At 36.4% G+C, this 13,908-nt stretch overlaps 5 protein-coding genes and 1 long non-coding RNA gene across 7 annotated transcripts; 3 read left to right on the plus strand and 3 right to left on the minus strand.

Moving 5' to 3' along the window:
- Positions 1–202: 202 nt before the first annotated feature.
- On the minus strand, positions 203–873 carry LOC123878810 (small nuclear ribonucleoprotein Sm D1). The gene has a single exon (XM_045926144.1). The coding sequence runs from the start codon at positions 747–749 to the stop codon at positions 366–368; it is 384 nt and encodes a 127-aa protein (XP_045782100.1). The 5' UTR covers positions 750–873; the 3' UTR covers positions 203–365.
- Positions 874–960: 87 nt separating this feature from the next.
- Positions 961–4,159, plus strand: LOC123878805 (caltractin-like). Of its 2 annotated transcripts, none has more exons than XM_045926140.1 (5): positions 961–1,153; positions 2,327–2,420; positions 2,830–3,003; positions 3,661–3,773; positions 4,053–4,159. In XM_045926140.1, the coding sequence occupies exons 1-5, from the start codon at positions 1,049–1,051 to the stop codon at positions 4,110–4,112; spliced, it is 546 nt and encodes a 181-aa protein (XP_045782096.1). In that variant the 5' UTR covers positions 961–1,048; the 3' UTR covers positions 4,113–4,159. The 2 variants fall into 2 exon arrangements, with proteins under 2 accessions (XP_045782096.1, XP_045782095.1); XM_045926139.1 differs by lacking the exon at positions 961–1,153 and adding an exon at positions 1,525–1,680.
- A 1,227-nt stretch (positions 4,160–5,386) lies between these two features.
- On the minus strand, positions 5,387–6,631 carry LOC123878812. The gene is made up of 2 exons (XR_006798884.1): positions 6,205–6,631; positions 5,387–5,808 (listed from the first exon to the last, which is right to left on the minus strand). It is a non-coding gene; the product is annotated as an uncharacterized LOC123878812 (long non-coding RNA).
- Positions 6,632–6,732: 101 nt separating this feature from the next.
- On the plus strand, positions 6,733–13,882 carry LOC123878445 (the record flags this gene model as incomplete). The annotated part of the gene is made up of 5 exons (XM_045925618.1): positions 6,733–7,446; positions 7,605–9,066; positions 10,265–10,384; positions 13,196–13,387; positions 13,722–13,882. Coding segments are annotated over exons 1-5 (2,079 nt in total), but the record flags the coding sequence as incomplete, so codon positions are not given.
- On the plus strand, positions 9,071–11,418 carry LOC123878803. Its single transcript, XM_045926137.1, has 4 exons — positions 9,071–9,305; positions 9,469–9,630; positions 9,772–9,869; positions 10,265–11,418. The coding sequence occupies exons 1-4, from the start codon at positions 9,214–9,216 to the stop codon at positions 11,416–11,418; spliced, it is 1,506 nt and encodes a 501-aa protein (XP_045782093.1). The 5' UTR covers positions 9,071–9,213.
- On the minus strand, positions 10,098–13,250 carry LOC123878804. Its single transcript, XM_045926138.1, has 2 exons — positions 12,953–13,250; positions 10,098–12,620 (listed from the first exon to the last, which is right to left on the minus strand). The coding sequence occupies exons 1-2, from the start codon at positions 13,134–13,136 to the stop codon at positions 11,458–11,460; spliced, it is 1,347 nt and encodes a 448-aa protein (XP_045782094.1). The 5' UTR covers positions 13,137–13,250; the 3' UTR covers positions 10,098–11,457.
- Positions 13,883–13,908: the final 26 nt, after the last annotated feature.

Consider the following 13,908-nt stretch of genomic DNA (forward strand, 5'->3'; position numbering starts at 1 on the left):
AATATGCACCGATATGATTCTACATAGAAACTGACTAGGGGCACATCTGTATACTTAATTGACTTCCATACTCAGCCCGCTTCCATTTTAGACTACAACACTTCCCAGAAGCTTGGATGAAGTCAAGGGCTACTTTGTGATCCACTTAAATAAAAAACTGTCTTAGGAAAGTAACAGAAATAAAATAACATTAAGTATTTTAAGAAGTGTAATACAAATCTTAGGTTTACCTTACAATGAGAAAGACTTATTTTAAGGTATCAATCACTCACTGCACATAGACGATTTGAACCTTCAATCGTTAGGTAATTATTACAAGTATAATCACAATAGAAACTTATGAACTAAACACCAGATTTTTGGAATTATCGGCGACCACGGCCTCGTCCTCCACGACCTCCGCGCGGGCCTCCACGCCCGCCTCGTCCTCTGCCTCTTCCGCCTCGGGACCCACCACCTCGAGAGAATCCACCCTCGCGTTTGCCTTTCCCCTTTGGAGCATCATCTATGAGCAGAGTTTCCAAAGGTAAACTATCCGGGAGCAGGAAATACCTTATGTTATTCCCGCGTATGCTCAAAGTCTCCAGTTGCAGCTCCTCTTTGTTTTTCAGAGTAACTTTTACCGCCTTCAAATGAGTATTCATCGCGACATCGACGCCGGTTATCGTCCCGTGAACAACGCTGCCATTTTTCAACTCGATTGTAACGGTCTCGTGGCTGAGTTTCATCAAAAACCTAACGAGTTTCATCTTTGTTTGATTGGTTTTTTTACTAATTTACTTAAAAACAAGATAGGCGTCGATTTTTTTTTCACGAAATAGGTAACCTCAAAATTGCCGACCAAACAAATATGGCAGATTTTACTGTAATGTTGCCAGATTAAAAATAATAGGCATAGACAAACAGCTTTGGATTCTAGCTTTTTGAGGTGAGTTTGAACTGAATGGTTTTTTTTGAATTCATTATTTTGTCATCAGTCGTCTTTCAAAAAACAGTACATTTAAAGAATAATCTTTCACTGAATTTTATAAGATAGAATTTTTCAAACATGAACGCTGATATTACTATTGAAGTACCAGAAACTGATAATGAAGCAGAAGAGGAAGAAGAAGAAAAATCTGTTTGTGCACGACTAATCCTAACAAAGGAACAGGTATCACAGCTATACAGTGATATACTATAGAATAATAAAGCCAACCAGCGTAGTATTGAAGCCTTATTTCAATAATACGGATGGACTTTAAGAATCCTGCGGGAACTCTTTGATTAAAAGTAGCATAACATGTCTGTCCCCGGGATATTAGCTAACCCTGTACCAAATTTCCTCAAAATCGATTAAACTGTTGAGCCATGAAAAGCTAGCAGGCATACAGACAGACAGACACACATTCGCATTTATAATATTAGTACGGATTTTCGTTTAGGTAACTATCTAGTTCCAAGAGCGTAACTTTTACTTGCATGCAAATCACGATGGTTTGTTTAATCAATAAACATCATATTTTATTGATTAAACAAACCATCTTACATCACGACAAGGAGGCAAAGTAGATAAAAATGGAAAACGCAATGTTGGAATTGTCAGTGACCGCAGAAATCTCTGAAAAAGAAATAGAAGAGTTCGATTCATCCACTGATTATGATGAAGTTAAAGCGCATTTAGTTTTAACTGAAGGGCAGGTACCTATCCTACCTAGTTAGTTACCTAAATTATTTATGAACTTAAATAATCGATTTATACGGTGACTATAGTAACAACATCCATACTCCATACTAATATTATAAATGCGAAAGTGTGTCTGTCTGTCTGCTACCTTTTCACGGCCCAACAGTTTAACCGATTTTGATGAAATTTGGTACAAGGTTAGCTTATATCCCGGGGATGGATATAGGCTACTTTTTATCCCGGAAAATCAAAGATTTCCCACGGGATTCCTAACAACCCATCCGCTTAACCGATTTGTATGAAATTTCGTACCGAGGTAGCTTGCGTCCCTGTAATTGACATAGGACAGATGAAGTCACGGGCACCCTCTAGTAACTTATAATTTAAATATTAATAGGCAATTATAATAAAATAGAGGATGCCCGCGACTTCGTCCGCGTGGTTTTGGGTTTTTAAAGATCCCGTGGGAACTGTTTGATTTTCCGGGATAAAAAGGTGCCTATATCAATTACAGGGATGCAAGCTACCTCGGTACCTTTCATGCAAATCGCTTTCATGCAATCGGCTACACTGTACCCCACGTTTGCAGCTCGCGACCGTTACTTATAAGATGATGGGTTGAAAAAATGATAACTGAATAATTAGAAAATCATGTTTCAGAAGAATGACTTGCACGAGGCTTTCAATCTTCTTGATTATAATGGAGAAGGAAAAATAAAAGCTGAAGATTTTCGAGTTGCAATAAAAGCACTAGGTAAGGTAGAAAAATGATGTGTTCGCTTAGCTTTAGTTAATACTTAAAGAAAAGTCCTGAACCACTTTCTCACTCACCAAAACCCAGCCCCTTCCTATAAATAGCTAGCTTATGCCCATGACTTCGTCCGCATGGACTATACTTTCAAACCCCTATTTTAACCCTTTAGTCAAGGATTGAAATTCCGAAAATTCTTTTTTAGCCGGCGCGGCGTCTACATCATAATGGCTATCTGCATGCCAAATTTCAACCCGATCCATCCAGTAATTTCAGCTGTGCGTTGATAGATCCGTCAGCCAGTCAGTAATCTTTTCCTTTTACATAAGTATATAGTTAGATACGAACCGGAGCCAGACCTCAAATTCAGCCTCAGAAAATGAATCTTTTAATGATTTTATATAAACAACAGGCTATGAACCAACGAAAGAGGAATTACAGAACATGATCAACGGTGTGGACAAGGGGCAGACGGGCAAACTGAGCTATGAGAACTTTGAGACCGCCATCATGAGGAAGATTATGTCTGTTGACAGCGATGGTGACATCATGAAGAGTTTCCGACTCTTCGATATGGATGATACTGGTAGGTATAGTTAGTATTTTACTAAGCTGCTGTATTCCATACTTAATAATAGAAATGCGAAAGTGTGTCTGTCAGTCTGTCTACTACCTTTTCACGGCCCAACAGTTTAACCGATTCTGACGAAATTTGGTACAGGATTAGCTTATATCCCGGAGACGGACATAGGCTACTATTTATCCCGGAAAATCAAAGAGTTCCCACGGGATTCCTAAAAACCCATCCGCTTAACCGATTTGTATCTATGTTGGTACCGAGGTAGCTTGCGTCCCTGTAATTGACATAGGCATTTTGTTCCGGAAAATCAAACAGTTCCCACGGGATCTTTATAAACCTACATCCACGCGGACGAAGTAGCGGGCATTCTCTAGTTTATTATAAAGACGTGAAAACAGTTGACGAAATCGCGGGCAACAGAATTCTAAATTGAAACTACAAAAACGTTAAGCAAATAAATCTACTTCCATGATAATTCAAATTCAATTTTTTTTTTTAATTAGACTTTTACAAGTACTTTTGAATCGTCAAAAGCATCTACCACTGATTCAGTCACTGATGGGTAGGCACCAGTGGCATGGTGGCAATATGGTAACGCTAATTCTTCGACTACTATACTCATACTGAGTTCTAAGGTTTGATAGTTTAATAATTTTTTTACAGGTTTCATAAGTTTTGAAAACGTGAAACGCGTCACGCAAGTTCTTGGAATATATTTAACAGACGAAGAAATTCAGGAGATGATTGATGATGCTGATAAGGATTATGATGAATATGTTAGTTATTTTTATTGTGAAGTATGGGCCTTTTCAGTGCGACGCGGACGACCCACGCGGACGCCCGCGACGGACGGCAAAATCTATGAAACCTCAACAACTCCGCGACGCGGACAGCTCCGCGTCGCTCTGAACGCGCTGTTGAGGTTTCATACACTCCACCGTCCGCCGCGGACGTCCGCGCAGGCCATCCGCGTCGCACTGAAAAGGCCCTAACTACTTAAGTAACTAGGTATAACTAATATTATTTACTCTAATATAATTTGATCTTATTTTCAGATATCAGTTGAAGAATTCATGAAAATGATTAAAAACTCTGTAAATATTGTTACTCCATAAAGGACATTGTAAAATTCATTTGTGGTTGTTCAATGTTCACGAAATTTTCATTATTAGTAATTTAACTGTCTGACGATAAAAGTTATTAAATTACCTAACTAGTTAGGTACTTCCCTAAAATCTCAAAGGTCTTTTTATTATACTGTAGTAATTAAGGGCCGGCGCACTTATGGCGGAGCGCAGCGCAGAGTGCAGACCATGCCCGCGAAGTTTTCTAATCGCGTGACACATTACGCGAATTTCTAGCAGAGAATGCGCGAGCAAGTATAATATTGTAGTCTTTGTGCGCGAGCACGCGTGGGACTGCGCGCGGATACGTGAGCATCCGCACTAATGCACAATTGATTTTAGATATTATTTCAATAAGGACAATGTCGACAATACTTTGACTGTGAAAAATGCTCTGCGCTGCGCTCCGCCATATGTACGCCGGCCCTAAAAAGGTTTTTAAGGTGTACTCTGTACAAAGGTGCAGTGTGTCTACATATTTTCACCTTTCTTTTTCAGAAAAGAATGAAAATTCCAAAGTTTCAAGTCCGAACTTCGAACTTGATTTCGAAAAGTTCAAAATGGGTAATTCTACCGAGTGATAAAAATAAAAAAATAAAATTCGATTTAACAATATCATCTTTTTGTTGGGTTATTATGATAAGTTTTAATATAATAATCATCTAAAAAATTGAAACAGAGATCAATAACAATAATATTATGAAATAATCGCATATTTTGGTTTTTTCGTATCGACAGGAGTGACATGAATTTCGCCATGAGTGACAGGAAATTTCTTAAAATTACAAATTTATGTAAGCATGCAAAAAAAATAACCAGGCTTAATTGTTTTTGGCGTCAACAGTCTTAATATGTCGATTTCAGGAAGTGAAATTTAGTGAAAGACTATTAAAAAAAATCAACAAACATGTTCTACAGAAATGACGTACTTAAACATAAGATTCCTGTAGAATAAGATCCTGAAAATAGAATCATTTCAAAATATCATTTTCTTCGTCTGGCGAACCAAAAAAGTTTTAAAAAAATGTTTTACGACATTATCGAACGTATCATACTAATTATATTTTATTTTTTGGTTTGCATTTTCCTGTTTGAAAATATCAGAAGTACCCTCACATTCAAAGGTTGATCTGTAAAAAATTTCAACCCTGGACGTGACGTTGTCGCTATTGGGTTCCTGTATATTCCTATATTATGTTTGGTTCTGCAGATACCAGCTGCGAATGGGTTGGTTTCGTTAAATCAGGTCAGTCTTCAGTTTTTTATGGGAGTAAAGTAAATAAGCCTAATTTTGTAATGGGAGCAAATCCGAGCTGTTTTTCAAACTCTGCTAGCTTAATTTTCTTCGCTTAAGAAGCAAATTTTCTAATTTCAGTGTTCATCTATTTTTGTCTGCAAGACTTTGATCCAAGGAAAATCTAGAAAATACTGTAGATCTTTGTGAAACTCTGGCCAACTCTTTCTTATTGTTTTTTGTGCTCTTGGTGTGTAGTCTTTGATTGATTTTATTTTCCCAGCTTCTTAATAGTTTTTTTTAGTATCTTTCTCTATATTTTCGATGTGCTCCTTCCAGTCCAGCTTTGGTCATTTTTTGTCTCTTCTTTGGTATCCAAGCCTTTTTTTGTTCTTCCTAAATGTTACTCTTTTTCTTTCTCCAATCGCGTTTTGCCTAATATACCTGTAAAAACTACCAAAAAGAGCCATGCTTATTATTCCTGTAGAAAACAAGTCACTTCTGTCGAAAATAATAATAATAAAACTAGCAGTACAATATCTAAAACCAGTTCATAATAAAAAACAGCATTCTGGATTAGTTAAATTAAAATAATTATAAATTTGTATTTGTACACAAAAGATAAAATATATTAGAATAATAAGTAAATTATCATTTCTGTAGAAATATCTCACTTCTGGAGAAAGCTATATCAACAGAAGTGAATTCTACAGAAGTGGCGTTTTAACTTAAAAATATATTTTCGGTGCATAATTTGAAGTTATGAATACAAGATTCACCCGATTATATTAATTAATCAACTTTTTAATAAGGCCCTAAGCAAATCATATTTTTAAATTGTTTACTTACTTTTTTTTATTGAGTACAGAAATGAGACTTCAACTTTGACACTGGTGTAGAACGCCTATACAACTTAATGATTCTCTGAAATGCTATCACTCGCGGAAATATGGCCTACACTAGTCATAACAAGGCAAATCATAGAGTTGCTAGAGCTATAAACCAATGATCCAACTTGAAAAATAAAAATTTTAGCATTTCGGCAATTTTTTTCTACAGGTGTGATTATTTTTCACGAACATTGTAGAATGATAAATAACTTTTAAAATAATGAGTGAGATTTTTTATTATTTTTATTGGTACTTTCTTTGTCATATACTTTACACAATAATTAATTTGCCATACATGTAGAGTCTTTCTAAATAATTTTTAGAGACACGTCAATATTATATCCTATGTCGCGAACATTCTACAGGACGTGAGTAATCACGTACTGTACCACCGAAATAAAGTAAAATTTAATATTTAATTATAAAAATAGTTATTTAATATGTTGAAGAAGGTCATGAAAATTAATAATTAGGTTTTAAAATTAGTTCAAAGAACATGGAACAAAACGTACCCACCCTTGTAGCAAATTGAAACCGGTACCATTAGAAAGGTCTTTGAAAATATTTAAACTTGTTGTATGACACCAACTTTGTAGCTCATGGGGGAAAAAAGATATTCGGCGTTAAAAATGCCGAAAATCATCGAATTTCCCTCAAGCGCATTCAACATGTTCGCGATATAAATGTGCATAAGTGCAAGTGAGATAGATAGTGTGGCGTCAGTACCTCCGCCGCGCCGCCTCGATCTTTTGTTCTCGCCAAGTTACTAGTTAGTACTACCCGTACACATAAAGAATGGTATTGAAAATGGCGTCGCTTTCTAACCTCTCACTCGCACTTAGCGGATTGTCGCTATACATCCCGTTTATGCTGACAAAACCGGCCTACTTTGCCGCCATTTCTAATCCCATTCTTTATCTGTACGGGTAGTACCTGTTTGGAACTATCTTTGAGCGCGCGCATTTTTGTCATCTTAGTTTTTTTATCATTGTTTTACCTACAACCTCAGCCTTCACAACGGACTTTAGTGTATTGCTTAACGACTGGATTTGACGAAATGGAAGGTGAACGCCGTGTAGTGTGTATTACGTGTACAAGATCAGTACTACGTGACCGAAACCGGCATCATCTGACGCGAGACTATTTGGAAGACAATCCAGGCTTCACAGAGTACGTGATGGAACGGATTAACATAAATGAGGTTAGTAAAAACTTAACTGTTTTCATTTATCATACATATGACTTAGTAGTATTTGCTCTTGCAGTGTCTTTGTGTTTACTCATACCTAATACGTAACGTCAAAGTATGCCCTCAAATAAAAAATAACATGAAGATAACTTGAGGTTTTTTTCTTTTAGATGGCCCTCAATCAAGTCCAATATATGTGTCATCGTTGTTGGGTAGCTGGAAGAAGACAGCAAGCCAGGTTCGAACAAGAACAAAACCAAGAACTCGGAAATCCAGAGCAACCAACCATGCAACCAACGTCGGTTCCAACTTATAGGCGGGTTGCAAATACGGCGCGTCACTGCTTATTCCGCGGGTGCATCAACCAAGAACTTCATAGAGTGTCCAGCTTTATAAAAGTACTTTTGTTAGTTGATTATAGCGTATACGTTCCTGAAAATGCACGCATTTGTGCACATCACATCAACTCAAATGATTGGAGCTCCCTGTATGAAAATGGGGAGACGATATTCACGCCAGATCAGCTAAAAGACATGATCGACACGTTACGAGCTGCATATAAACATAAGACAAATATAGATTTTGACAATGTAAACAACATTTCACCTGAGGATCTATTTTACCTAACTGGCTTAACACACCAACAATTCTCAACCATTTTAAGTGAAACACCGTCTCTTTTAGCTCAATGTAAAAGACCAAAAACTGCACTGGGTGTCTATTTATTAAAACTTAGGTCTGGTGAACCAAATACTCGTATAGCCTCACAAATAGGTGTATCTCGAAAAACGATTGGCGTTTTACTTAAAACTGCACGAAACTGCTTGACGCAGGACTTTGTTGTTCGCCATTTAGGTTTTAATCATATAAGCCGTAATGATATCATAGCTCACAGCCTTGCAGTGCCATCATATTTATACTCCAACCCTTTAAATCCAGTGGCGATAGTTCTATGTGATGGTTCATATATATACGTCCAGAAAAGTAAAAACTTTTTGTTTCAAAAAAAAACCTACAGCTTACACAAGTACAAAAACCTGTTAAAACCCTTTTTAATTACATGCCCAGACGGCTATATTATAGATATATGTGGACCATACGCTGCAACCAAAACGGATGCCCAAATCATGAGTGATATTATGAATGATACCACGTCCCCAGTGCATATAGTATTACAAACAGATGACGTTTTTATCTTAGATCGAGGGTTCAGAGACTCTATACCAGAAATAGAAAGTGCAGGTTATGTTGCCCATATGCCGCCGAGCAAAGACAGACATGCCACACAGCTCACAGACATACAAGCAAATAAATCTCGACAAATCACAATAGTGCGATGGGTCATTGAAGTCATAAATGGATGGTTCAAAAGAGACTACAAGATATTCAGGCATACACTTATTAATAAAACACTCCCTCACGTGTTTACAGACTTTCGCATTGCAGGAGCACTTATAAATGCATTTAGGCAACCTCTGACGGACAATGAGCATGCCCAAGCCTTTATCGGAATAATAGCTCAAAGAATAAACGAACACAATATACTGGGCAATTATGTAGTCACAGAAAATATAAATCGACAACGGGCGGTGTTCACTACAATGACGGCTACATTAATACCATTTCCACAATGAAGATGCTGACGCAAAGCTGAGCGCAGAGGGCGCTAGAAGCGCGATGGCCGCTGTCATTTTGTAATTGCTTTGTTTACATCAGTTTGCAAATCGATTTTTTGCTGTTTTTTGTGGTTAAAACCTATCGATCAACGCAATACTTGATATGTATTCTACCTGGAAGCTCAAAGAATTGAAAGACGAATTAAAAAAACGAGGAGGGAGGATAACTGGAAAGAAATCGGAACTTGTAGAAAGGTAGTCCTAATATATATTATTAATTTTTTTTAGTGGTCTTTTATATAATTAGCACCTTTTTTTTGGATTTGAATGTTTTTATTCTTAAATAATTCATGTTAAAAAATTAAGTATAGTCCTGAGATCGTTACTTTAGTACATAATATATGTTTTTAATTTTTAGGTTAGAAGCCTACGATCGAAATTTTAATTTTGGTCACCAAACCCTGCAAGCTTCTCAAAGCCAAGCAATTGACGTACCTGCTGTAGAACTTTACAAAGACGTTAATAGCTCCACCATATTGCCGAAGATTACCAAACATCATATTCAAAGTTACTTTGATAGGTAGAGGTACCTAGTGCTTATAATAACAAATAATATAATATAATTCTTTCAAAAGACATTTAATATAATAATACTGTTCCTTTATTTATCATGTAATACCCTAAGCCTCATTCAGTCCTCATGCATTGGTATTTATTTCAGATTCAATAAAAATATCTGCGATGCTGTTAAATTGTATGAATCGAGATACCTTCTTGTTTTACGATCAGCAACATCTGGCCAAGATACTTACCTAAAAGGTAGGCTTATTTCCACTTATACTAGACTAGCTATTTAATTTTAACTAGCTGATGCCTTGGAAATTGTGTGGAATAAGTTTTTTGATTAAGTACTACTGAAACTCCTCACACAATATTCCAGGATAAAAAGTAGCCACTCTTCAGGTTCTTAACTATACCCATACAAAAAATCACATTCCATTGCTCTGTTGTGGCGTGATTGAAGGACAAATGAATAAACCAACAAACAAACATACTTTTGCATTTTTAATATTAGTAGGATATAAGAAAATAAAAGGCGATGACTGAAATAATATGCAACTACTATTGATTGTGGTATGACAGTGTGGTTTTAGATTTTGTTTGTGTACTTGCCTTAATTTGATAATTAAAATTTATTATACCTATACTTCCAGGTTATTGCAAGGCATCCATGAAACAACTTCAATACGAGATTAACATCAAATTAAATAACGATGGAATGCCTGAAGAGGCAAACTGTGAATGTGCAGCAGGTGAAGGCAATGAAGCCCACTGTAAACACATTGCTGTGGTGCTTCTTGCAGCAGAAAACATTGTCCAGCAAAAAATAATAATACTTCATGAAGTTTCTACGTCACAACTACAGACATTCCATAAGCCATCAAGGAAATATTATGCTACTCCATTACGAGCTTCCAGATTCCCATCAAAAAGGGATATAAATAATACTGTCTTCTCGCCATACTTGAAGCAAAACCCTGATTTTGACAAGAAGGCATTTCAATGCAGATTCCAGTCCATGATTCTAAATTATCCACAGTCATCAATGCCTATAAAACAGATATATCCTGTAGCCAGCCAACGAAGCATATGTTTGGACCATGAGTACTTGGAAAAAAGTGCTATAGATTGTTTTTTAGAATCTATGGTATTGCAAAATGTATCAGAACAAAAGATTCTGGAAATAGAAAGGGAGACTCGAGGACAAAGCAATAACCCAAAATGGCATAGTTACAGAAAAACCCATATAACAGCCAGCATTTTTCATACTGTGTGCCATTTAAAAACTGAAAGTTTATTGAAATATTCCAGTCAAATCTTACATAAAACTACAATAAAAACCAAAGTAATGGCACATGGTAATATAAATGAAAAAATTGCAATGAAAAAATATATGGACACTTTTAATCTTGAAATTACAGAATGTGGGTTATTTTTGAGTAAGGAACGTCCTTACCTAGGAGCATCCCCTGATGGCTTACTGGGATCAGAAACAATAATAGAAGTAAAATGTCCATATAGTTCGCGGAACAAAGAAGTTTGTCCACTAAATGTGCCATATCTACAATATGAAAATGGGAAACTCTCTTTGAAAAAGAACAACATATATTACTATCAAATACAAGGGCAATTGTATGTCACAAAAAGGAAATTTTGCAACTTATTGGTTTATACCTTCAAAAGTTTAGAAGTCATATTCATTGATTATGATGAAGAATTCATTAAGTACATGTTAGAAAAACTTGATTATTTTTATCACAACTTCTTTAAAGCTGCTGTGATTAAAAAACTCCTATATAAAGAATAATAATGTCTAATAAAAAATTTATATAAGATTAAACAGCTTTTATTTCATAATATTTTCTCTAAAATTACATACAAAAGCACAAATGAATAAAATTCTTGATGATAAGGCTACGTGGTATGGGCTTAATTCACTTTTTAAAATCTTGTAAGTTTTGGCTAGCCCAATAATACGTTCTATGTGCACTCGTTTGCTTGCTAGTTTTCGATCCTGGACTATTCTAATACCAGGTATTTGTGTCTTTCCTTTCAAATATGTTGGAATATTAATAGTAACGTCTTTTGTAGCAAATATATCCTGCACATTGAAACCTCTATCAGCCATAATAGAGTCGCCACTGTCACAACGATTAACCAGCTCAGATCTTTCTATGATCTGTCTATCACTGACAGAACCACCATAACATTCTGAGATATATGATATTAGACCACCAGGTGTTGCCCCAATCATAGCCTTCACAGTATTTTTGTGTTTATAATTGCTGAATGTCACTTGCTGTGCTATAGGATTACCAGGCTTTGTAATGGGTATTTCCGTTGTGTCCACAATAATTCTTGTACTCGGAAAACCTCTTTTAAATGCCTCCGGCATAAAGTATTCAACTAATTCTTTAGTGGGCCAAATATCAATTAAATTCCATATTTCATACATAAAATTGATCCATGTTATAAAAATGTTTGCAACATTAGTTTCTGAAATACCAAACAAAAATGCCAACTCAAAATCTGGTAAATACCTTCTAAGTTTCATCATTGTTATTAACATTTGGTCACGAACACAAACATTCATAACTGTACTTCTCAAATAGTTTAAATTATAGCACATAGGAGTTAATGTGTCTAAGAGCAGCATGAATTTGTCATAGTTTTCAAGACCGGTATAAAAATGAATAGTTTTATTATTGCCTCTCATAGCTTCTAGTGATAATATTCCTAAAGTACTACCACACTGAGTGCTAACAGATATTGCTTTTGGAGTAATGTCTTCTGTTGAGGACTCTATTATTGTAGATATTTCTATTTCAGTACTCGTAGAGGGTTCTGGAATACTTTCATCCACAGTTGGTTGACCGAAGTCAATTTGGCGTCTGCTTCTTGCCAAATATCGACGGGCTCTTGATGTAGGCGTTGTTGACACATGGGTGGACCAAGGAAATATGCTTGGTATGGTCCCCTTTTTTAAATACCTGCATATTTGAGGATATCCTGAAAAATAAAAATAAATTGAACAAGTCAGCAATATTATTTGTCTAAACTAGTATTGTAACATAACTAGTAAGATAAAAAATAAGAGCTTTTTAGACCAGGCCTAAAACTATAGGTGGATAAAGGGTGACAGGATACATAGTAATACATTAGTGATGCATGGTTTGTTTATTCTTTAAAAGAAACTAGGGAAATATTCAAACCAAATTATGTGTGTTGGAAATCAGCTTTCAAACACAGTAAAATATTTATAGTTCCATGAACACACTGGTACAAATGATAACTGCGATTCTGTTACACTAATGACTGAAATTAGATACTTTTTAACTCACCTGTGTAAGCTGACTCTCCTACATAATCAGACTCTTGGAAATGATTCCGACATAACCTGCTATGCAAAGTCGCCACAAAATTTTTGCGACGTATAACCTTCTCCCACTGTTTTTTTAACTTTGGATCTTTCGGAAATAAATGGACACCGGAGTTAGTACATCCTGGCACAGCACAAAGAGGCATATTTTGAGAAAATTAAAAAATTACTTTGTGAAAGGTTATTAAACGTATGAATATGACAGTTTTCAATGGCCATGGCGACGATGCGCCATCTGGCGTGATAAAATGGCAGTCAGCATCCCCATTGACAGAAGAAGACGTCATTTTATTCAGTTTGGGAACATACCATTTAAAACTCGCTAGATCGTACGTTGCCGAGCATTTGCGAGGTGGAGATGGTTTATATAATATAGAGGTATCTTCTAGCCCTAGCCCTTTTTTTTTTTTTTTTTTTTTTTTTTCGAGGGGGAAATCTTCATAAGATACCCACTCGGGTTATGTGGGATTTGTACCCACTAAAACCCCCTCGGTGGCCCTCCTCAGCACATATTGAGAGGCTCCGGGAACTCTGACGAACTTGCGCCGGTGCCTCTCTCGTGCGACGCCCATTGGGCTCCTCCTGAGCGATGCTCTTCTCTGCCCTCATGCAGGCACGGCAGCTTGTGCCACGGCAAGCTACCGACTTCTCAGGGTAGCGCCAGGGACTATTGAATAGGCGAGTCAGGACGTTGATCAGTTGATCAGAACGCCCTAGCCCTAGCCCTAGCCCTAGTATGGCGGAGCATGGGCTGGTGACAGAAAACTGCTCATTAATTAGAGGCCGCATATTATCGAGGCACGTCTCGAATAAAATATATTACACATATATTTTGCTTAAAGAGAACATCCAGGGCAGAGAAGCTATCGCAGCATATTATTGTTCCTGCATGTTGGGATATTTTGAATTTATAGGAAA

This window comes from Maniola jurtina, chromosome 26, assembly GCF_905333055.1.
Source record: "Maniola jurtina chromosome 26, ilManJurt1.1, whole genome shotgun sequence".
Classification (NCBI taxonomy): Eukaryota; Metazoa; Arthropoda; class Insecta; order Lepidoptera; family Nymphalidae; genus Maniola; species Maniola jurtina.